Source organism: Girardinichthys multiradiatus, chromosome 4 (genome assembly GCF_021462225.1).
Source record: "Girardinichthys multiradiatus isolate DD_20200921_A chromosome 4, DD_fGirMul_XY1, whole genome shotgun sequence".
NCBI lineage: Eukaryota > Metazoa > Chordata > Actinopteri > Cyprinodontiformes > Goodeidae > Girardinichthys > Girardinichthys multiradiatus.
In genome coordinates this window covers 51,636,477-51,659,062 of record NC_061797.1, presented here as the reverse complement: position 1 = coordinate 51,659,062, position 22,586 = coordinate 51,636,477, and the positions used below count along the sequence as shown (strand labels likewise).

General features: G+C 44.7%; 1 protein-coding gene across 1 annotated transcript in view; it reads left to right on the top strand.

Moving 5' to 3' along the window:
* The window catches only part of jph3a (junctophilin 3a), a 28,187-nt gene extending 6,000 nt beyond the window's left edge, over nt 1–22,187 (top strand). Inside the window, exons 2-5 of the mRNA XM_047362420.1 lie at nt 8,699–9,479; nt 10,431–10,555; nt 16,217–17,436; nt 21,070–22,187. Coding sequence (XP_047218376.1) covers nt 8,699–9,479; nt 10,431–10,555; nt 16,217–17,436; nt 21,070–21,150 — 2,207 coding nt within the window. The 3' untranslated portion in view covers nt 21,151–22,187. The remainder of the gene's footprint in view (nt 1–8,698; nt 9,480–10,430; nt 10,556–16,216; nt 17,437–21,069) is intronic.
* Nucleotides 22,188–22,586: the final 399 nt, after the last annotated feature.

Sequence of the window (22,586 nt, the reverse complement as noted above, 5' to 3'; positions counted from 1 at the left end):
GCCCCTATCTCACCCCTCTCCCCCCTGCATCCAGCCCTATGTGATGCAAAGTTGTCATGGTAACGTCGAGACAGCGGGTCAGCATGTCACTGGAGACCAGCTCGCTGCTCTGTTGCACTCTGATTGGCCCTCTGCTGCTGTCAATCCTGTGTTTTGTTTCATTTTATCTCCTGACGTCTGGGGGTTGTAACGTAGGCCGTTTGATACCGGTCTGTGAGGACCCAGGTGGTGCGGAGCGGGTCAGCAAGAGGATGCTCCATCCTTGATGGGTTCTTAATCTCACTGTGACCATTTATTGGCATTTTTACCTGAACTGCAGGTTTAAAAATGACTGTGTCATGCCTTGTCTTTTCCGCTCACGCGGAAGACCTCCAACAGATGAATATAGCACGCACGGGCTGACACGATTTCAACAGCCCAGTAAATGTTCACACACATACATACACAAGTTTGTATTTGTACCCATATAAGGACTTTCAATTGACTTCCATTCATTTTAGTAACATTTTAGTAACCCACTGACTCTAACCCTTATCAGTTAAATCCTGAACCAAACCTTAACCAATATTTCAGGAACAAAGCCAAAATGTCCGTTTATTATAGTTTGCCAAGCCACACAGCAAAATACAGTTCTATTCACACTAATTCACGCATCTCATGTATTTAAAAAAAATACCATACATGTTAAAATGAAAAGAAAGTCACTTTAAGTTTTACAAAAATAATCAACTTCCCTTCTGAATTGCTAAACAAAGATATCAAGATCTTGGAGATCAAAATGCAGTGAAAAACCTGTTTACTGTCCTTGCCACTCTGACGGGGCTCTCTGTTGCTTTTTGTTGTGTTATAGATGCAACTAGAATCCTGCTTTTATTTTTGTTGTTTCAAAACTCTATTCCATCTTAAATTGGAAACTTTTATCATCGCTCTAGTCTTCTGGCAAATTAAGCACATTTGTGTTTTGCTGATTGGAGGGAAAATTAATGCAAATTGTTCTCTCCATTGTTCTCTGAATTGTTGATTTTCTGTGTCCACTTTTTCTTTTGCAGCAAATTTACAATACCCCATCTTCTTCTATGTCTCGGCTCCTGCTGCTGAGGAAGTATCAATAAGTGAACCACTCCGAAAGTGGAAGTCAAAACGTGCTGCTTGTTAGCATTGAAATGACAAAGTTGCTCTATATGCTGATGTACTGTCATCTGGTGGTCTTCCTGTTATAGTGGAAACAAAGTGCATACGGTATCGTGCTACTTTAGTATAGAAACATGGATGTACTGAAATGTTCACAGCTTAGGGGCCACAAATATGCAGCTCGCACTGCCCATTGAGGGCACGGCTGTTAACCAAAAAGGGGGATCTGCCATGGTCAGACCGGGCTTTGGTCCCCATAAGGCCTCCCGGCATTCAGAAGGATAATGATGAAAAGGTCCTAAATAGACCACAAAAAAGAGTACACCCAAACACACACACACATCCGTGTTTTACTATCTTTATGAGGACTTTTCGGTTACTTCCATTGACTTCCATTCATTTTCCTTGATTTTTAGTGCCTAAACCTCACCCTAACCCTAACAATAACTCAATTCATACCCTAGTCCTAAACCTAACCCCTGTCCCAAGAACAAAATTTGAAAAAGTGAGGACCAGGAAAATGTCCTCACTTTGTCAAAATGTCCTCACTTTGCGATAAAAATACGAACAATGGTTCTCACTCAGCAACAAGTACAAGAACACACACACACACACACTGTGTGGACCCTAAAAGGTTATAGAAACCACATTCTGCCACTTTAAAGACAAACATTGCAGATAGTGGGTCATCAATGAGCTTTGAAATCAGAGTAATTATACAAAGTAATAATTTTCACTCTTAAAACTGTAAATATTAGATTCAAAGACATTGTCTTGATTTTAAACAAAGAGGGAGAGTTGGGACCTGGTACGAACAGCCCCCAGATGTTGCTGATAAAAGCATAACTCACTCCTCTCCCCATCTCTCTTTCTGTGGCATGTAGGAGGGAAAAGCACTTAGAACAGACATGAGTGATAAACCATACAAAAGTTTTCAAACCCTAACAAAGACATTATAGAAAATATAACATTTAAAGTCAACAATAAGATTACATCTCAAAATTATAAGTTTCAAAGTCATAATTATCACTTCGTGTCTCATAATTTTAAAATCATTTTAACTGTCATAATTATGATTCTCTATCTAATGTCTGAAACTAAAATTATGACTTTAAATTTCAAATACTGTTTCTTTTGCCTTTCAAATGGTAGAAATGGTCGTTCAAAGGGAAACAAAGCAAACGTTTATTACAAATGATTATAGAGGGAACAGACACACAGATAAATGATCCTAAAAATTTTACAAGAGGTGCACACGGCCGGCTCAGCAGGAATTAACTTTTAATGCTGACCCAGAATCAGGAAACACTCAGTTTATGGACTCAAACTGTAATCGTCTGTCCACGGCAGGATTTAGTTGTTTGTAGAGCAGCACTGGGGCTAAATACTGACTGACTGGAACAAAAAACTTACTGTATCCTTTAAACAAGTATGGTATCTAGTAACAAACAACATTTTGATGGACTTCATAGAAAAAAAGGGTCCAACCCATACCAAATTCTGGAAAGTCACCAAATTCTGGAAAGTCACCAAATTCTGGAAAGTCACCAAATTCTGGAAAGTCACATTTGGTCCAAATTCATTCAGATCAGTCCATTTCAGTGTGTTTGGAGAAAATGCATCATATCTTGATTTTGCATCGATCCCCCATTCTGAACAAGCACATGGCGACTGTATATGTTGTTGTAAATCTGTACCGCTCACACTAATGGATCTGGGACACAGCTGGGTTTTGTTGGTTTGAACAGAGGCCTAGAAGATGAATGTGTGGAGTTCGGAGGGGAAAATGGATTATCTGCAGGACATTAACCTAAAAATTACAAATTAAAAGTAAATTACGGAGCACAAAACATCCATAAAAAATCCTACACTTTTTTATTTCAAAGAATAAATATTCTAACAAGCCTGTGAGCAATTAATCATAAGAATCACCCAATCAGCTGCAGCTCCAGTCAGTTTGCCTGATTGATTACTGAGTCAGGCGTAGCTGAGGTTGCAGCTGTTAGGTTCATGAAGGAAGAGGCGGCAGATGCTGAAATTGGTCTGATAAAACAAACTGCAGCTTCGTCAGCAGCTTCTCTGTAAGTAAAACTGACGCGTCGAGAGTTTAACACCACTTTCCTGTTCAGAAACATCAAAACCTGGAACTTGAAGACCACCTGACCACCAGCAGGATTTAAAGAGAAGAGAAGCTTGTCTGGAAACAGGAGGTCAGGGGTTGATGGGGGCAGGCAGACAGAAACACATTCTTTATCTTCTTTCATTTCAGGTGTGGAGATCATTGCCCTCATTTTAAAACAGATCCCAGATTCCTGGTGTTATTTTAAGGCTCCCTCTTTTTCTCACAGTTGTAAAGCTGGGCAAATTTGCTTCAGCAGGCAGCATCTCAAACATTTTTACTCCAGGCACTGGCGTAAAGATCACACAAGGAAGAATAAACAGTTGTCACTGAACATCTGCATTTCTGAGTAAATTCAGAGATTATTTCTGAAGCCCCCACAAGGGAGCGCTGTTAGAAACCTGCAGATCTCAGAGGCTGAACCCTTCTGTCAGCTTTTAGGTGCATAAAAAATCAGCTACACTTGACTCATTGTTTACATTTCTGTGTCTTCACACAAAGCAATGCTATCTGACATGTTCTGTAATATTAATATACTGATTATACAGTATGTGATGTTTCTTCACTGTGCAAAAGTCTGAAAACAGAAAGGTTGACCAGGAAACAAAAGAAGCAGATAAAATGCTGTTAATTTACCCACCAGGAAAAATAAAATAAAAAAGAAATGCCAGCTGGAGGGAACCATTGAGACATTTTGAACAAAGAATGTTCAATATATCAGACCATTTTCAGGTGAATTTAAGGTTTTTATTTTATTTAGCAACTTTAATATGACCTAAAAATTATTAAGCATGAAAAGACTCATCAGGGTTGTGTAGACAGATATAAAACAGCTCAGATACTCTATATTTCTTTTAGCAAGAAAACCTGGCATACAGAAGATGATAAACTGAAGGATGAAGCATCCCTCAGGCCCTGTGTCGGGTCTTTGCTGGGTTTTATTTTCTCACTTCCTAAAGACGTTTCTCCCAGTTACTGGTATCCTTTAAACCTCATTGACCTAAACGAGTTAAATATCTTTGGTGTGTTGAGCTGGAAATCAAGATAGCTGAATGGGAATCTCATGGCAGGAAATTACACGACAATGCCAAGAAAACTGCTCAAAATACTTTAAGAATAAAAAAAGCATCAAAATCTACAAATTGCAGAAGGACCAGAAGGTTTTTTTTGGCTGATCCCAAGTTTTGATTTGATTTTCTTTGAGGTCTGACCTGCTGATCTGATTCTGATTTTCTTCCTTAAGGATTAAAAACACATAAAACTGTGTGCTGCATGTTGTTTAATAGAGGTAGTTAAATGAAGAAACTACTATATCTTCCCCATTTATATCTCAATATGTCCTTTGTCTGATTTTTATTCAACTAAAAAAGCACATCAAAGTTGGTACTGTTAATTGATGTGTTTATAAACTGAAAATGGTGGGGGTTCTTAAATGTGTTGCATTCTTGTACTTGTACTCATCGTCTTCCGCTTATCTGGGACCAGGTCGCAGGGGCAGCAGACTCAGCAGAGACCCCCAGACTTCCCTCTCTCCAGACACCTCCTCCAGTTCCTCCGGGGGGAGCCCAAGGCGTTCCCAGGCCAGCCGAGAGACATAGTCCCTCCAGCGTGTCCTGGGCCGTCCTCTGGGCCTCCTCCCGATGGGACGTGCCTTGAACACCTCCCGAGGAAGGCGTCCAGGAGGCATCCGGTATAGATGCCCGAGCCACCTCAACTGGCTCCTCTCGATGTGGAGGAGCAGCAGCTCTACTCCGAGCTCCTCCCGGATGGCCGAGCTCCTCACCTATCTCTAAGGGAGTGCCCGGCCACCCTACGGAGGAAGCTCATTTCAGCCGCTTGTATCCGGAATCTCGTTCTTTCGGTCATGACCCAAAGTTCATGGCCATAGGTGAGGGTAGGAACGTAGATCGACCAGTAAATCGAGAGCTTTGCTTTTCGGCTCAGCTCTCTCTTCACCACAACAGACCGGAGCAGCGCCCCCATTATTGTGGCAGCCGCACCGATCCGTCTGTCGATCTCCCGCTCCATTCTTCCCTCACTCGTGAACAAGACCCCGAGATACTTAAACTCCTCCACTTGAGGCAGGAACTCCCCTCTAACCTGAAGAGGACAAGCCACCCTTTTCTGGTCGAGTACCATGGCCTCGGACTTGGAGGAGCTGATCTTCATCCCAGCCGCTTCACACTCGGCTGCAAACCGCCCCAGTGCATGCTGTAGGTCTTGGCTAGAGGGGGCCAGCAGGACCACGTCATCTGCAAAAAGAAGAGACAAAATCCACTGGTCCCCAAACCAGACCCCCTCCGGCCCTTGGCTGCGTCTAGAAATCCTGTCCATAAAAGTTATGAACAGGACCGGTGACAAAGGGCAGCCCTGCTGGAGTCCAACATGCACCGGGAACAGGTCCGACTTAGTGCCGGCAATGCGGACCAAACTCCTGCTCCGCTTGTACAGGGACCGGATGGCCCCTAATAAAGGGCCCCCAATTCCATACTCCTGGAGCACCCCCCACAGGGCATCATGAGTGACACAGTCGAATGCCTTCTCCAGGTCCACAAAACACATGTGAACCGGTTGGGCAAACTCCCATGAACCCTCGAGTACCCTGTAGAGGGTATAGAGCTGGTCCAGTGTTCCACGGCTGGGACGAAAACCACACTGTTCCTCCTGAAGCCGAGGTTCGACTATCGGTCGGACTCTCCTCTCCAATACCCTGGCGTAGGCCTTACCAGGGAGGCTGAGGAGTGTGATCCCCCTGTAGTTGGAACACACCCTCCGGTCACCCTTCTTATGAAGGGGGACCACCACCCCAGTCTGCCAGTCCAGAGGCACTGTCCCCGACCGCCACGCAATGTTGAAGAGGCGTGTCAACCATGACAGCCCTACAACATCCAGAGATTTGAGGTACTCAGGGCGGATCTCATCCACCCCCGAAGCCCTGCCATCGCGGAGCTTTCTAACCACCTCGGTGACTTTGGCCTGGGTGATGAAAGAGTCCAACCCCGAGTCCCCAGCCTCTGTTTCCACCAGGGAATGCGTGATGGCAGGATTGAGGAGATCCTCAAAGTACTCCTTCCACTGTCCGATAATGTCCTCAGTCGAGGTCAGCAGTCTCCCGCCCCCACTATAAACAGTGTTGGCGAAGCACTGCTTCCCCCTCCTGAGGCGCCGGACGGTTTGCCAGAATCGCTTCAAGGCCAACCGGTAGTCCTTCTCCATGGCCTCACCGAACTCCTCCCAGGCCCGAGTTTTTGCCTCTGCCATAGCCCGGGCTGCGGCACGCTTGGCCTCACGGTACCCGTCAGCCGCCTCAGGAGTCCCACAAGCCAACCACAACCGATAGGACTCCTTCTTCAGCTTGACAGCATCCCTTACTGCCGGTGTCCACCACCGGGTTCTTGGATTGCCGCCGCGACAGGCACCGCAGACCTTACTGCCGCAGCTACGGGCAGCAGCATCGACAATAGATGCGGAGAACATTTGGACCCTCTCTTCACCCGAGTGTCCAAAACATGCGGCCGAAGGTCTGATGATACGACAACAAAGTCGATCATCGACCTCCTGCCTAGGGTGTCCTGGTGCCAAGTGCACTGATGGACACCCTTATGTTTGAACATGGTGTTCATTATGGAAAATCCATGACTAGCACAGAAGTCCAATAACAAAACACCACTCGGATTCAGATCGGGGAGGCCATTCCTCCCGATCATGCCTCTCCAGGTGTCACTGTCGTTTCCCAAGTGGGCGTTGAAGTCCCCCAGCAGAATAATGGAGTCCCCAGGAGGGGCACTATCCAGCACCCCCTGACAGGGACGCCAAGAAGGCCGGGTACTCTGCACTACCACTCGGCCTGTAGGCTGAAATGATAGTCAGAGACCTCTCCCCAACCTGAAGGCGCAGGGATACGACCCTCTCATCCACTGGGGTAAACCCCAACACGAGACGGCTGAGCTGGGGGGCAACAAGCAAACCCACACCAGCCCACCGCCTCTCCCTGTGGGCCATTCCAGAGTAGAAGAGAGTCCAACCCCTCTCAAGGAGATGGGTTCCAGAGCCCACGCTGTGCGTGGAGGCGAGCCCGACTATTTCTAGTCAATATCTCTCGACCTCCCGAACAAGCTCAGGCTCCTTCCCCCCCAGTGAGGTGACATTCCATGTCCCTAGAGCCAGCCTAAGCATCCGGGGATCGGGCCGCTGAGGTCTCCACCTTCGTCTGCCACCCAATCCTCTTTGCACCGGTCCCTCATGGTTCCCCCTGCAGGTGGTGGGCCCACTGGGGGATGGCCTCGCGTCTCTCGTTCGGGCTTGGCCCGGCCGAGTCCCGCGAGGAGCAACCCGGCCACCAGGTGCTCTCTGACAAGTCCCGACCCCAGGCCTGGCTCCAGGGTGGGACCCCGGCTCTGCCGAACCGGGCGACGTCATGAGGGATTCTTGTGTTGCATTCAATAAACAGGAAATAAACAGAATTTTCAGGATCTGATATGCCGATCACCAATCAGAGCTCATCAAGGAAATATTGGCTGATTGCAATATCTGAGGTATGAACTGGTCCATTACTATTAAAAAATGACCGTCAATGCATTTCACACCATAAGAAGATCTGTGTTATACTGCTACTAGTATTTTATACTGCACATCACTCTGCTCGTAGTAAAATCCTAGTTTCCATCTGTCTTTTGTATTTTTAAATAGTTTTAATCAGAGTCAAGGGAACAAATTGTGTCTTTTGACAAGCTGCTGGTGAAAAAGAGCCTAAATATGTCATGAATGGTTGTTCTAGAGCACCCCAATGCAGCCACGAGGCAGGCAGGTCAATGATATGAAGAATGAACAAAAAACAAGACTGATTCAACTTACAAAACCTCAAAACGAGAAGGGACAATAGGAGAAACCTATGCTGACTGAATGAAAAAAGGCAGCATATAAACTGACAGGAGCTGTTCCTGGAAGACTGGTGAAACTCAATGTGGGGAGCATTAACTGAGGGAGCTGAGTGGGAAAAAAAGGGAAAAACAACTAAACCAAACACCAAAGTAACCAGAAATACAAGTCCGAAGGGACAAAACAACTCAGAAACAGGGATTACATGAAAGCCAGCTTAATGCAACAATTATAACCAGAACCTGAACCAACACACAAAAGCCTAAAGTAAAGAACAACACCACAAAATGAATATAGAGCAAACAATTCTGTTTAGGTTTTATCAGCTACTTTTCACGAACTTTACACAGCAAAATCAGATTAAGTTGTGGTTTTACACACTGCTACTGCTGAAAGAAGTTCTCAATTACATGGATAAATTAAACAACAGTTAACTGATTATTAAAACAAACATCATTTATACTTTTTTATCGTCGCTCATGTTATAGCCTAGAAAATATCGCAATCCCGATAACACGGTTCCTGTATCGTAGTTTAAGACTGAGCTCTGCCTGTGTCTGTGTCTCTCAGGGACCTATCAGGGCCAGTGGCTGGCCGGGATGCGGCATGGCTATGGCATACGGCAGAGCGTTCCATATGGCATGGCAGCAGTCATCCTCTTTCCTCTCAGAACATCCATAAACTCCTTAAGGTCCGAGCACAGCCACGGACCTGCGGCCACACTGGAGGACGGGGTTGCCAACACGCCCGCAGACGGGGTGGTTGCTGGGTTTGCAGGGAGTCCGGTGGGTCGAGGTGGATTCGCTCTGACGGCTCCAAGTGAAGCGGACCGACAGAGGAAGAGAAAGGGACGATTCAGGCAGTCCATCCTCAGCGGCCTGAAGCTGCGGCGCTCCGAGTCCAAGAGCTCCCTGGCCAGTCAGCTCAGCAAGCAGAGCTCCTTCTGCAGCGAGGCCGGCATGAGCACCGTCAGCTCCGCCGCCTCCGACATTCACTCCAACGCCAGTGAGAGTGAGCAGGGCGCTCCAGTGGATGCCACTGTGACTGAAATGTATGCCGGGGAATGGAGGAGCGATCAGAGGGCTGGCTGGGGCATAAGCCGGCGTTCTGACGGGCTGCACTATGTAGGAGAGTGGGCAGTCAACAAGAGGCACGGGTATGGATGCACCACCTTCCCAGATGGCACCAAGGAGGAAGGAAAGTACAAGCAGAACACACTGGTGAGCGGAAAACGTAAAAACCTGATTCCACTGAGGGCCAGTAAAATCAGAGAGAAGGTGGACCGAGCTGTGGAGGCTGCAGAGAAGGCTGCAGACATTGCCAAGCAGAAAGCAGAGATCGCAATGTCACGGTAAGAGGGTCCCAAACACTAAATATCTTAAAAGTACAGAGAAAATTACAACATTCTTCCTAAGCACTAAGCAGCCATAAATTCATGTCATCTTTTAAGGTGGTCTTGATCAGTAATTCTCCCGGATTGTCTATGATGAGTGCAAGGATTTAATTGACTGTCACAAGTGTTCTCTTGCAAACCCTTACCAAGCTTCAAAGTTATTTTTCCTTCAGCAGTGAAGTATTGTGCTATGAGAGTGCATAAAAGAACATAAATAAGTATGAAATATTTTATAGTGTTATCTAAAGCAATTTTTGCATGGTGTTTAGAGATACATTTGGACAATTAAATGTTATTAGTACCTTGACGAAACCTACCTATAAATGGCACATTATTTTTTAGAGCAGTATTTGTAGGGCTCTAGTTGTATGAAGTGACAAATGTATAGCCATAAAGACTGTAATGACTTTTTAAAGATCTTTTTACTGTCACTTTTATATTTTTTGCAATAAATATTATGATAAATTTCAGTCCATATTGCTCATCCGTACCCATAAACTTCGAACATTCAGAAGTTTAGAATTACATCTTTAACCAATGCCATCAGCATGTTTTGCTACAATAGGACATTTTAAAACCTCTGCTTTTACCAACCATGAGATGATACATGCATGATACTTTGAAAATGAGAAACCTTTTTGTAGGCTAGAAGGACTAAACCAGCTGATATTAATTTGCTCTGATAGGGGAAAGTTCAGTATTCCTTCCTAAATATTGACAGATTTCAGCTGCTGCCTTGGCTTTCTGCCCCTTTCCAGCTTCAATTTTTCACATTTTGATTGTGTCATTCCACTTTCTTACACATACTTTAATTTATTCTGATCATAAATAAAGCATCAAAAAACATAACAAATACAGAACTAATAGTATTAAAAGTGTTACATTACTGTGTCTGCCTGTCTGGTTCAGGATGAGCCACGCCCGTGGGAAGGCGGAGGCTGCTGAAAGGGTGGCGCAAAAAGCGATGGAGGAGTGCCAACTGGCCCGGATGACTGCCAAAGAACTCTCGCCCTCCTTTCATATCTACGGCAACGGTGAGAAGCCAGCATGTTAAAGCTGTCTGGATTACTAAACCAGTGCTGGTTCCATTATTTCTTCAAAACTTTGTTCACTGGCTGGAAAGCACTGGGGTAACACAGGTCTCCTTGGACACACTTTAGCATTTTTGGCCTCTTGCTTTTTTCCTTTTACCTTTTCATAACAAAATAAATAAATAAACGTCATGCATAACAAATCAGTGAGCCTGAAGCATCAGAACAGCACCTGGGTGAGATATAACAAGAACCCAGCAGTATGTTGTCTTTAAAAAGGCCAACATTTCTCAGGGGCTAATGTGAAACCCCATCACGTTTCAGGTAAAATAGTATGTAATGAGGAATATAAATAAATATACACACAGATGACGTGGTCCTGCTGGCCCCATCTAGCCAAGACCTACAGCATGCGCTGTGGCGGTTCGCAGCCGAGTGTGAAGCGGCTGGGATGAAGATCAGCTCCTCCAAGTTCATGGCCATGGTTCTCGACCAGAAAAGGGTGGCTTGTCCTCTTCAGGTTGGAGGGGAGTTCCTGCCTCAAGTGGAGGAGTTTAAGTATCTCGGGGTCTTGTTCACGAGTGAGGGAAGAATGGAGCGGGAGATCGACAGACGGATTGGTGCGGCTGCCACAGTAATGGGGGCGCTGTGCCGGTCCGTTGTGGTGAAGAGAGAACTGAGCAGAAAAGCAAAGTTCTCGATTTACCGGTCGGTCTACGTTCCTACCCTCACCTATGGCCATGAACTTTGGGTCATGACTGAAAGAACGAGATCCTGGATACAAGCGGCTGAAATGAGCTCTCTCCGTAGGGTGGCCGGGCTCTCCCTTAGAGATAGGGTGAGGAGCTCGGCCATCCGGGAGGGGCTCGGAGTAGAGCCGCTGCTCCTCCACATCGAGAGGAGCCAGTTGAGGTGGCTTGGGCATCTATACCGTATGCCTCCTGGACGCCTTCCTCGGGAGGTGTTCCAGGCACGTCCCACCGGGAGGAGGTCCAGGGGACGGCCCAGGACACGCTGGAGGGACTATGTCTCTCGGCTGGCCTGGGAACGCCTTGGGCTCCCCCTGGAGGAACTGGAGGAGGTGTCTGGGGAGAGGGACGTCTGGGCGTCTCTGCTGAGTCTGCTGCCCCCGTGTATAGATAAAGTGTAGGTACTAGTGATGGGACTTATGGCTCTTTGAACGGAACCGAATCACTTCTAAAGCCGTTCAAAGGAGCTCTTAAAATGATCCATTTTTGAACATGTGCATATTTTGAAGAACAAGCAATTTTACCCTTGATATAGTGTTAAATGCTCATATCTACCCCCTTTCAGTTTTCATATTGACGTGTCTAAAGTTATTGAAAAATTTATATCTGAACAAATCACATCACATCAGAATCAGAATCAGAAAAGCTTTATTGCCAAGTACGTTTTTGGACATACAAGGAATTTGTTTTGGCGTAGTCGGTGCAATACAATACAAATTAAAAAGTATAAACATATCTACAATATAATATAAATATATGTGCACAGTTTTAAGTGAGTGAGAGTAAATATAGAGCAGTATAAGATGCAAGAGCAATACAACAGTGCAGGTGATCATTGTGCAAGTAAAGCAGGAGTCCAAGCTGAGCGTTAATGTAACTCATAGAGTTACAGGTTACAGGTGTCCTGTCAGCAAAAACAGGGGGGTGTGGGTGAAAGGGAGAGTGTCAGGGTGGTTTCTGGGCTTTGTTAACCAGGCTGGTGGCAGATGGGAAAAAACTGTTCTTGTGGCGTGAGGTTTTGGTCCGGATGGACCGCAGCCTCCTGCCAGAGGGGAGAGTCTCAAAGAGTCTGTTACCGGGGTGGGAGGGATCAGCCAGAATCTTCCCTGCCTGCTTCAGGGTCCTGGAGGTGTACAGTTCCTGGAGCGACAGTAGACTGCAGCCAATCACCTTCTCAGCAGACTGAATGACACGCTGCAGCCTGCCCTTATCCTTGGCTGTAGCAGCGGCGTACCAGATGGTGATGGAGGAGGTGAAGATGGACTCAATGATGGCTGTGTAGAAGTGCACCATCATAGTCTTTGACAGGTTGAATTTCTTCAGCTGCTGCAGGAAGAACATCCTCTGCTGGGCTTTCTTGATGAGGGAGCTGATGTTTGGCTCCCACTTGAGATCCTGGGAGATGATGGTTCCCAGGAAGCGGAAAGATTCCACAGTGTCAATTGTGGAGTCACAGAGGGTGATGGGGGCAGGTGGGGCTGGGTTCTGCCTGAAGTCCACAACCATCTCCACTGTCTTTAGAGCGTTGAGCTCAAGGTTGTTCTGGCTGCACCAGTCCAACAGATGGTCCACCTCCCATCTGTACGCGGACTCGTCATCATCAGAGATGAGTCCGATCAGGGTGGTGTCGTCCGCAAACTTCAGAAGCTTGACAGACTGGTGACTGGAGGTGCAGCTGTTGGTGTACAGGGAGAAGAGCAGAGGAGAGAGAACACAGCCTTGGGGGGAACCGGTGCTGATGGTCAGGGAGTCAGAGACGTGCTTCCCCAGCCTCACGCGCTGCTTCCTGTCAGACAGGAAGTCAGTGATCCACCTGCAGGTGGAGTTGGGCACACTCAGCTGGGAGAGCTTCATTTGAATTCTATAGAGAATATACTGCACCTGTGCAGTTTGGCGTCAGGAAAAACCATTCTACAAAGACTGCTAATAAGTTGTTACTGGAAAACATCAGATCAAAACTCAATAAAGGGACATAGAGAGGGCTGTTTATCTCAATCTCAAAAAAGCATTTGATACAGTGAAACATGACATTTTGATTAATAAATTGCATAAGTACAACTTTTCATCAATCATGTTAGGTAAATAGAATGCCGTGTGTTCGGGTCAATAACAATACTTCTATAATTAATAATTGTATGGGAGTGCCAAAAGGATCAACCCTGGGCCCCCTCTTAATTACCCTATATATCAACAATTTATTAGACGCATGTGCGTCTTCAACATGTCAAATATATGTGGATGACACTGCCATCTACTTACATTCAAAAACTAAGACTCAAGCTGCAAAGCAACGTTCTTCAGAAATGGTATCTGTTATAAATTGGTTGAACAATTCATGTTTATACCATTAATCTGGATCAAACAGAATCTGGATCAAACCTGTACTTTTTTAAAGTACAAAACAGAGAACCAGATCTGCCTGTTACAGGCAAACCTTAACATTGGTAAAGGAGTGCAAATATTTAGGTATTGTTATGGATTCTGAACTTACATTTAAATCACAAGTAAACAAAGTATCAAATAAAATGAATTTAAGTTTAGCAACTTTTAGACAAATTTAAACTAATTTAACGATTGAAGCTGCAAAGATATACTTCAGTACCATGATTCTATTACACATCCACTACTGTTTGACCAGTTGGACGCAAACCTGTAAAACCACTTTTATACCCATTGAAAGATTGTACAAACAATGGACAATCAAATATGCACACATGATCTAATTTAGCTTATTACCATTTTATTTTTAATAATGTGTCTACGTATATGGTTTATATTCTTTGTGTCTTTCAAAAGTATTTGTTTGTTTCTGTGTTGATTATATGACCGTTTTTACTAACACATTTTTGTAATGGCTTTTTTTAAATTGTCCTTTATGAATGTGCATCATGTCTTTGTCATGTTATTAAACCAAACTGCTATGGGACTCGAGTGAAAATTAGCCTTTATGGCTAAATCTGACATATTTACATGTGAACCTCTGCTCATGTTAATTAATATGCATTGTCCCATTTTAAATAAAAAATACACAAGTAATATAACAGAATTTAAAATGAAATTGAATTGAAAAAGTAGCATTATAAGCAAGCAAAGTAGTAAAAAACAAATAATGGCTCTCCCATAGTTCAAGGTGAGAAGCCGTTCAAAAGAATCGTTTTGTTCGTGAACGTCACATCACTAGTAGCTAGACAATGAGACACATATCCTGTATTAATCACCTGAAAAAAAACCAAACATATCTGTTGTAGGCAAACATTTTAAAAATAAAACAACCACTTGCATAAGTGTGCACACCCTAAACACCTTGAATGTATGGAATTGAGTCTAAATTTAGGTATTTATTTGGGAATAATTGACTTCTAGATGTCAGCAAAAAGCTGCCATCCACGGTATATGTATAGTGGTATACATACACTACTATAAGTGTGTGTGTGTGTGTGTGTGTGTGTGTGTGTGTTCCTGTCTTGGCATCACAGTGAGAACCATTTTACCGATTTCACCATCAAATTGAGGACCGTTTGTACCAAAGTGAGGACATTTTGCTGGTCCTCACGACCTATTTTTCTAACGGTTAGGTTTAGGACTAAGGTATGAATTGACTTTAGGTTAAGGTTAGGGATAGGTAAGCACTGGTAATGGTTAGGTTTAGGGTTATTGTCAGGGTTAGGGCATAGAAAGGGTTGAAAATGACTGAAAATCAATGGGAGTCAATGGGAGTCAACACATGGTCCTCACTACATATAGCAAAACAAGTGTGTGTGTGTGTGTGTGTGTGTGTGTGTTTGTGTGTGTGTGTGTGTTTGTGTGTGTTTGTGTGTGTGTGTGTGTTTGTGTGTGTGTGTCAGGGCACACTGAATGCAGTCATTATAACTCGGTGAAAATATAGAACAACAGTGAGATTACTAAAACTGGAAGTCTCTCCACTATTGTGCAAAAGAGAAGATTAAATTAGGAGAGGGAAGCTGAGGATGACAACACCAACAGTGAAACGAGGCAGTGGCAGCGTCATGCTCTGGGCTTAACCTTGTGGAACTAGACCTTTTGTTACGGTGGATTAAAGTTCCAAGTACCAGTTAGTTTTGACCCATTACCTTTCAGTTATCTGCTAGAAAGCTAAAGGCAAACAGATTTTATTTTTCAGCACCGCAATGAGTCCAAGCAAATGTAATAATCAACAAATGAGTGAGTTTATGAGAGAAAAATGCATGTTTTGTAATTACCAGGCCAGAGTCTAGAACTGATTCTGACAGAATATCTGTGGAGTCACCTGAAGAGGGCTGGGGACAAGTCCACACAGTCTGAGAAACCTAGAGAACTTTTGAATGGAAGAGAAGAGTGAATGTTACCCAGTCAAGATGTGGGTTTCTGATAAACTCCTACTGAAGAAGATGAAACTGAATTTTTTATCAAAAGGTGATACAATAACAAAGAATTAGTTTAAGGGGTGTACATACTTTTGGAACCAGGTTACTGGAGCTTCTTTATTTTTAAAGCAGGTTTATTTGTTTGTTTCAGATTATTTGTATGGGATTTCTGTCACATTATGGGTTGGGAATGTTTTGAAATGATTTCTCCTAGTTTACATCAAAAGAACCTGTTCATTTAATTTCCTGAAGAGACCTACTTCGTTGTAATTAGTCTTAAGTGGTGGATAAAACTTCACAAAGCCGAGAGAGGAGCTTTACTGTCATTAAACATGTTCAAAAGTAAGAACCAAGGCATTCATTTGTGTGAATTCATATTAAATCTAATTATTTGCTATTATAATCCTCTATAAATCAGGAACATAAGGTTCATTTTGTTGCAGCTCATCACCTCTTTGCTTCCCTGCATGCCTGTAACACTCAAACACCTTCTCACTGTGGGTTTTGCTGTGGATCTTTGCCAAATTAACTCACCAATACTGTTCTCCTAGGGCTCGAATGTCAGACGCTCAAACACCAGGACGCCAAGGACAAAGACCACGAGGTCATCTCCACAGGAACAGACAGTCCTGAGCTGTGCACGCCGGACACCACGCCGCCTGTAATAACACCTGATCTCAGCCCCGTGCTGAGCGTCCCCACCTCGCCCCCTCGCAGCCCGCAGAAGCACGCTCACCGGCCCAGAAACGCCTGCTTCATGCGGCAGAGCGCAGTGGACGATCAGGGTGGGGCTGAAATTCAGGTGTTGGTAGAGGGGCGTGGAATGGACCTGCAGAAGCCAGGTGCCAACAATTGCACTGAAGATGTTTATCCGGAGCGAGAAGGCAGCAGTCGCTCGACCACTCCCTCTCTGCTGGAAGAGCACGAGACCCAAATCAACGGCCACGAGCAAGCCCCACTGTCTAATCACAAACACCGGGAGAAATCCTTGTCCAATCACAAGTCCCGGGATTACAGGGCATGGGAGCACCCCCTGTCTAAGCATGCCAGCTCCAATCACAAATCGAGAGAGTACTCGTCCTCCAATCACAATACATGGGATCATTCCTCCACCAATCACAAGGCCTGTGAGCATGCCTCTTCCAACTACAAGCCACAGGTGCACATTTTATCCAATCACAAGGCCTTTGAACATGACATGTCCAATCACAAGACTTCTGAGCATGCTTCTTCCAATCACAAGTCCCAAGACTATATCTCCTCCAATCATCATGCAAAGGACCATATTTCTTCCAGCGTCAATGCTCGAGAGCATGACTACTCCAACCATCATCCCAAGCAGCACAACCCCTCCACCCACAAGCTCACTGAGCATGCTGTTATCGACCAAAGGCTGGACAGCCTCACTGGGGGGTGGACTGCTGAAAGCTCCCTCAGGTGGAGCCCCGCCCACTCTCGCCTCACCGAGCAGGATGAGGAGAGGATGAGCGACTACACGGTCGACATGAGGCTTCACTGTCCGGATTCACAAACAACGGTGGAACTGGGTCAGGAGTCCCCAGCTCCGCAGAACAACCGTCTGCGATCGCGGGGCCTACGGCCGGTCCGGGAGGGTTCCATGGACTCTGTACAGATGCTGGACAACCTGAATGTGGGGCCAGAGCTGGAGGAGTGGCCGCTGCACAGGGACCTGACCCTCTCCCCGCCCCTACAGTCTCCGCCCATCACCCTGGAGCAGGAAGGAGAGCATCTCATTATCAAATCAAACTCAGTGAGTCCACTTCTCTCAAGTTAATGGCACATCTGAGCTTACAATTACAGACAATCTGCAGTGTGCATTTCAGAATATCCAGAATTATCCAACTGTAGTCCTCAAGAGCCACAATCTTGCAACTTTCAGATGCCTCCCTGCCCCAGCACAGCTGCATCTGGTTCTGGGTTGGTAAGGCACCATTTATTTGATTCAGGTGTGTTAGGGCATGGAAGCATCTTAAAGTCAAGTCAAGTTTATTTATATAGCGCTTTTCAGCAACAAGGCACTCAAAGCGCTGTACATGAGGAAAAACATTACAATGATACTGATAATCCTTGAGAGTTTACTGGTTAGAGCTGGTTCTAATCCAATCTTTCTAATAGAGATAATTAGCTCATTAAGTCTTCTGTGGTAAGAAATTCATCCTGTGCTTGAAGAAAAATGATAATACTCATCCTGGAGGTCACTGGTAGGAGGCAGTTATGGTCCCATCATTCAAATAAGCTGGGTCACTGGTATAAAACAGTTTTAGTCCAAACCTTTTAAATACTAATAATGTTTGGCCTTCACTGGTATGATATACACTGCTCAATAAATAAAGGGAACACTTAAATAACACAATATAACTCCAAGTAAATCAAATTTCTGTGAAATCAAACTGTCCACTTAGGAAGCAACAATGATTGACAATCAATTTCACATCTTGTTGTTCAAATGGAAAAGACAACAGGAGGAAATCTTTGGTGATTAGAAAGACACTCAATAAAGGAGTGGTTCTGCAGGTGGGGACCACAGACCACTTCTCAGTACCGATGCTTTCTGGCTGATGTTTTGGTCACTTTTGAATGTTGGTGGTGCTTTCACACTCGTGGTAGCATGAGACGGACTCTACAACCCACACAAGTGGCTCAGGTAGTGCAGCTCATCCAGGATGGCACATCAATGTGAGCTGTGGCAAGAAGGTTTGCTGTGTCTGTCAGCGTAGTGTCCAGAACCTGGAGGCGCTACCAGGAGACAGGCCAGTACACCAGGAGACGTGGAGGAGGCCGTAGGAGGACAACAACCCAGCAGCAGGACCACTACCTCCACCTTTGTGCAAGGAGGAACAGGAGGAGCACTGCCAGAACCCTGCAAAATGACCTCCAGCAGGCCACAAATGTGCATGTGTCTGCACAAACGGTTAGAAACCGACTCCATGAGGATGGTATGAGGACCCGACGTCCACAAATGGGGGTTGTGCTCACAGCCCAACACCGTGCAGGACGCTTGGCATTTGCCAGAGAACACCAGGATTGGTAAATTCGCCACTGGCGCCCTGTGGTCTTCACAGATGAAAGCAGGTTCACACTGAGCACATGTGACAGACGTGACAGAGTCTGGAGACACCGTGGAGAGAGATCTGCTGCCTGCAACATCCTTCAGCATGACCGGTTTGGCAGTGGGTCAGTAATGGTGTGGGGTGGCATTTCTTTCCATGTGCTCACCAGAGGTAGCCTGACTGCCATTAGGTACCGAGGTGAGATCCTCAGATCCCTTGTGAGACCATATGCTGGTACGGTTGGTCCTGGGTTCCTCCTAATGCAGGACAATGCTAGACCTCATGTGGCTGGAGTGTGTCAGCAGTTCCTGCAAGATGAAGACATTGAAGCTATGGACTGGCCCGCCCGTTCCCCAGACCTGAATCCGATTGAGCACGTCTGGGACATCATGTCTCGCTCCATCCACCAACGTCACGTTGCACCACAGACTGTCCAGGAGTTGGCGGATGCTTTAGTCCTGGTCTGGGAGGAGATCCCTCAGGAGACCGTCCGCCGTCTCATCAGGAGCATGTCCAGGCGTTGTAGGGAGGTCATACAGGCAAAAAGAGGCTCCACAGTGGCCCTTTACTACTGGAGTTAAAGGTCTCGGACATTCATCATCCAAACATGGTGATTTTTAAAAACAGAAACTCAGTGCACAAGTTTTACTTTTGGACCTTTTGTGAATTATCCATACAGATTCAAAGACATGCACACACCCCTTTTAATATTCGGTTGAACTTCCTTTAGCAAGTTGAAAGTATTCGAAGGCAGTTTGAAGGTGTGTTCTAGATCACCTTCTGACTGGAACACCCAGCGCTGTCCACACTTCAATCATCGTTTTGTTGATTTGAGCTGAAATAAATTCCCAGTCACTTTATGCAATCCACCAGTACCACAGTATGATTGTACCACCACCATGCAAATTGCACTTGTTCTTGAAAGTTCACAGTGTTGAAAGTCTTCTTTCTTGGTCATTCTTGTAAATCTTCACTGCTGACAGGGATGCTACTGTTCCAGCAGTTTCCAGTTTATGGCAGGCTTGGGTCTTGGTGTTTCCTTTGTTTTTCCTGAACATCTTTAACCAATTTCTGTTCATCAGAGGGGACAGTTTGGGTCTTCTTCCAGAGCTTGACAAACTGGTGACCTTGGAATAACTCATCCTCCAGTGGTTTGAACCGATGACCTTAGGGTCTGCAGGGGTTCAAAATGGCTCCACAGACTTCGGCAATTTCAGTGAAGCTAAAATTCTTCTTTGATCTTCACTAAATTCCTTGGACTGTCCCATTGCTCTGAGTATTGGTTGGTCCAATGAGCATTGCAAAACAAGTTTTTCCACAGAAAGAAATGACCAGCTGGAGTCACTCAACTGAGACAACTGACCATAATTTCGTCCTTGTTGAGGTAATAGACTTTAATGATGGCACCATTTATCTATTATTTAGCGTATGTATATATTTGAGCCTTTAGGTATAATTTTGGTCCTCTGTGTATCCTACATGGGGCGACGCCACTGTCATCCAATAACCAGTGGGTTGCTGGTTTGAACACCCACTCTGTCTGTCTCAGTCATTGTGTTCTTGGGCAAGACACTTCACCCTCCTTGCCTGCTGATGCTGGTCAAAGGGCCCGGTGGCGCCGATTGTACAGCAGCCTCACTTCTGCCAGTCTGCCCCAGGGCAGCTGTGGTTACAAAGAATCTCACCACTGTCAGTGTGGGAATGGGTGGATGACTGGTTGTAGTGGAAAGAGCTTTGGGGTCTTCTGACTTAATAAAGCGCTATACAAGTACAGGCCATTTACCATTTAAAAATCCAGTATAAAAAGTACCATAATCCGATAATTAAATAATTTATTGAATAAACGTTAGAGATGTCATAATTGAAACATTAATTGCAGTAAAATTGTAGCAAATACATGAAATCAATGAAAATGTATCTATAATTATTTAAAAGTAGAAAACAGCAAATAGATCCTGACATCTGATTGGTTCGCCTGCACACCAACTCAGCTGCAAACCAATTATCTTGTACGCAGCAATGTTAGCCCCGCCCACAGACTTTGACTAGAAAGGCTGACGGATCAAATGTTGTGCAGCAACACAAGACTATGAAACAACTGAATAAATACTGAAATAATTATACATGCTTTTAACATGTTGAATGGAAGTTAATAGATTTATTTCCTCAATTTTATATTTAACAAGTTAATGAAACACTTTAATAATTATATGTTTTCAGCTGATTTTTGTTTTTGAAAAATGTAATAAAAATGCAAGGTAAAATTATTATTTTGTGAAATATGTATGTCAATGTGAATTAATTGTTTCTTCTTCTCTTGTCTTGTCTTTTAGGGCTCCAGCTCTATTCTGGTGGTTATGGTCATTTTACTCAATATTGGAGTAGCCATTCTTTTCATCCACTTCTTTATTTAAACATTATGCAGTTATAATCTACTAAGACATATTGATAACTACGGTATATGACATTATCTCTAACTAAGATGGACGTCCTGCTTGTTGGACCAGAGTGATGGACACAGCAGAGCCTTTCTATTGTTGCTACTGGTCGTTCCCCTTCTGTTAAAGCCTGTTTCGGTTCTTTCTTCCTTTTCAGATGCTTGTTTTGAGCTTGCAAACATGAGGAGGAGGAGACTTTTTGAGTCAAGAGAGCAGCTTTAATTGGGACACACATGCATGGTTGTCCATCACCGACAGATTGAAGGTGGCGCCAGCCTACACAAGAATATAGCAACCCTTGTTTCCTGGTTACCATGACGATCATGCTAACCAAGAGCGTGGCTCACTCTCCATCCTTTAACCCTTTCCCCTCTCCAGTCCCTATCGGCACTATGCGCTACGTACAAAACTATGCTGCAAGAGTAGAACCATTTTAAAGGGCTCTGTCATCATCCTTTTCTTTTTCTTCCAATACAAACACACACAACCATTGCATGAGGCTGTGTACGGTTTGAACAAGTGTGTTCTTTCTATCCCTTTAATCGACTCAGTTTCGCCCCGCATCCATCACCTTCACCGTCAGCGCCGAATCGGTCCAGATTCTCGTCTGATTCTTGGAATCAGACGCCAGCACACGCCTGAATTTACGATGAGTGGGTGGGATTTATATGTTAAAACACACACATCAGCACGCAGAGAATAAAACACGTAAAGCAACCGAGGTTTCAGCCTCGCCCCCCTTTGTACAGCCTGGAGACTGTTATGTTATAACCACTAATTCTAATATATATGTCGATGTGTCATTATTATCCGACTTTGTTACTTTTTGTAGTTTGCAAGATAGAGAGAATGCTGAGTGCCTCGTATTTATTGCTTTCTCCTTTGAAATGTTCATTTCTATGGAGCCCGCGAGGGGACATGGGGGATTTTTTTTTTCTTTTGCGCCCCACGCAATACTTTTGCGTTCGCTCGCAAAAGTTGTTAATCACCTATGGTTTATTTGTCATATGTAGGTTAACACGCAGTCAACAATGCGATTAAATGCTTAGGATAAGAAGAACCGTTAAAAACAAAAGTGGCATACAAAAACAAGTACACATCATGCAGCAGTAATAAGAAAATAAAGTGTCACAGATGTGGTTTCGTGCAGTATTATTGTCCAGAGTTCAGTAGTTTGACAGCATGTGGATAATAACTGTCTTCAAGTCTGATTGAAGATCCTTTTATTTAAACCCGATTTCAAAATAAAACTCAATAAATCTCAAAAACGGGTCTCCCACAAAGTATTGTGAGTGAAAGCAAAGGAAAAAAATTCTCCCATGTCCCCTCGCGGGCTCCGTACTAACCAGACCGTGATTGGAAAAAACACAAAAACAAACAAAATGTGGGCGGGGCTAAGAGGAGACAGATTT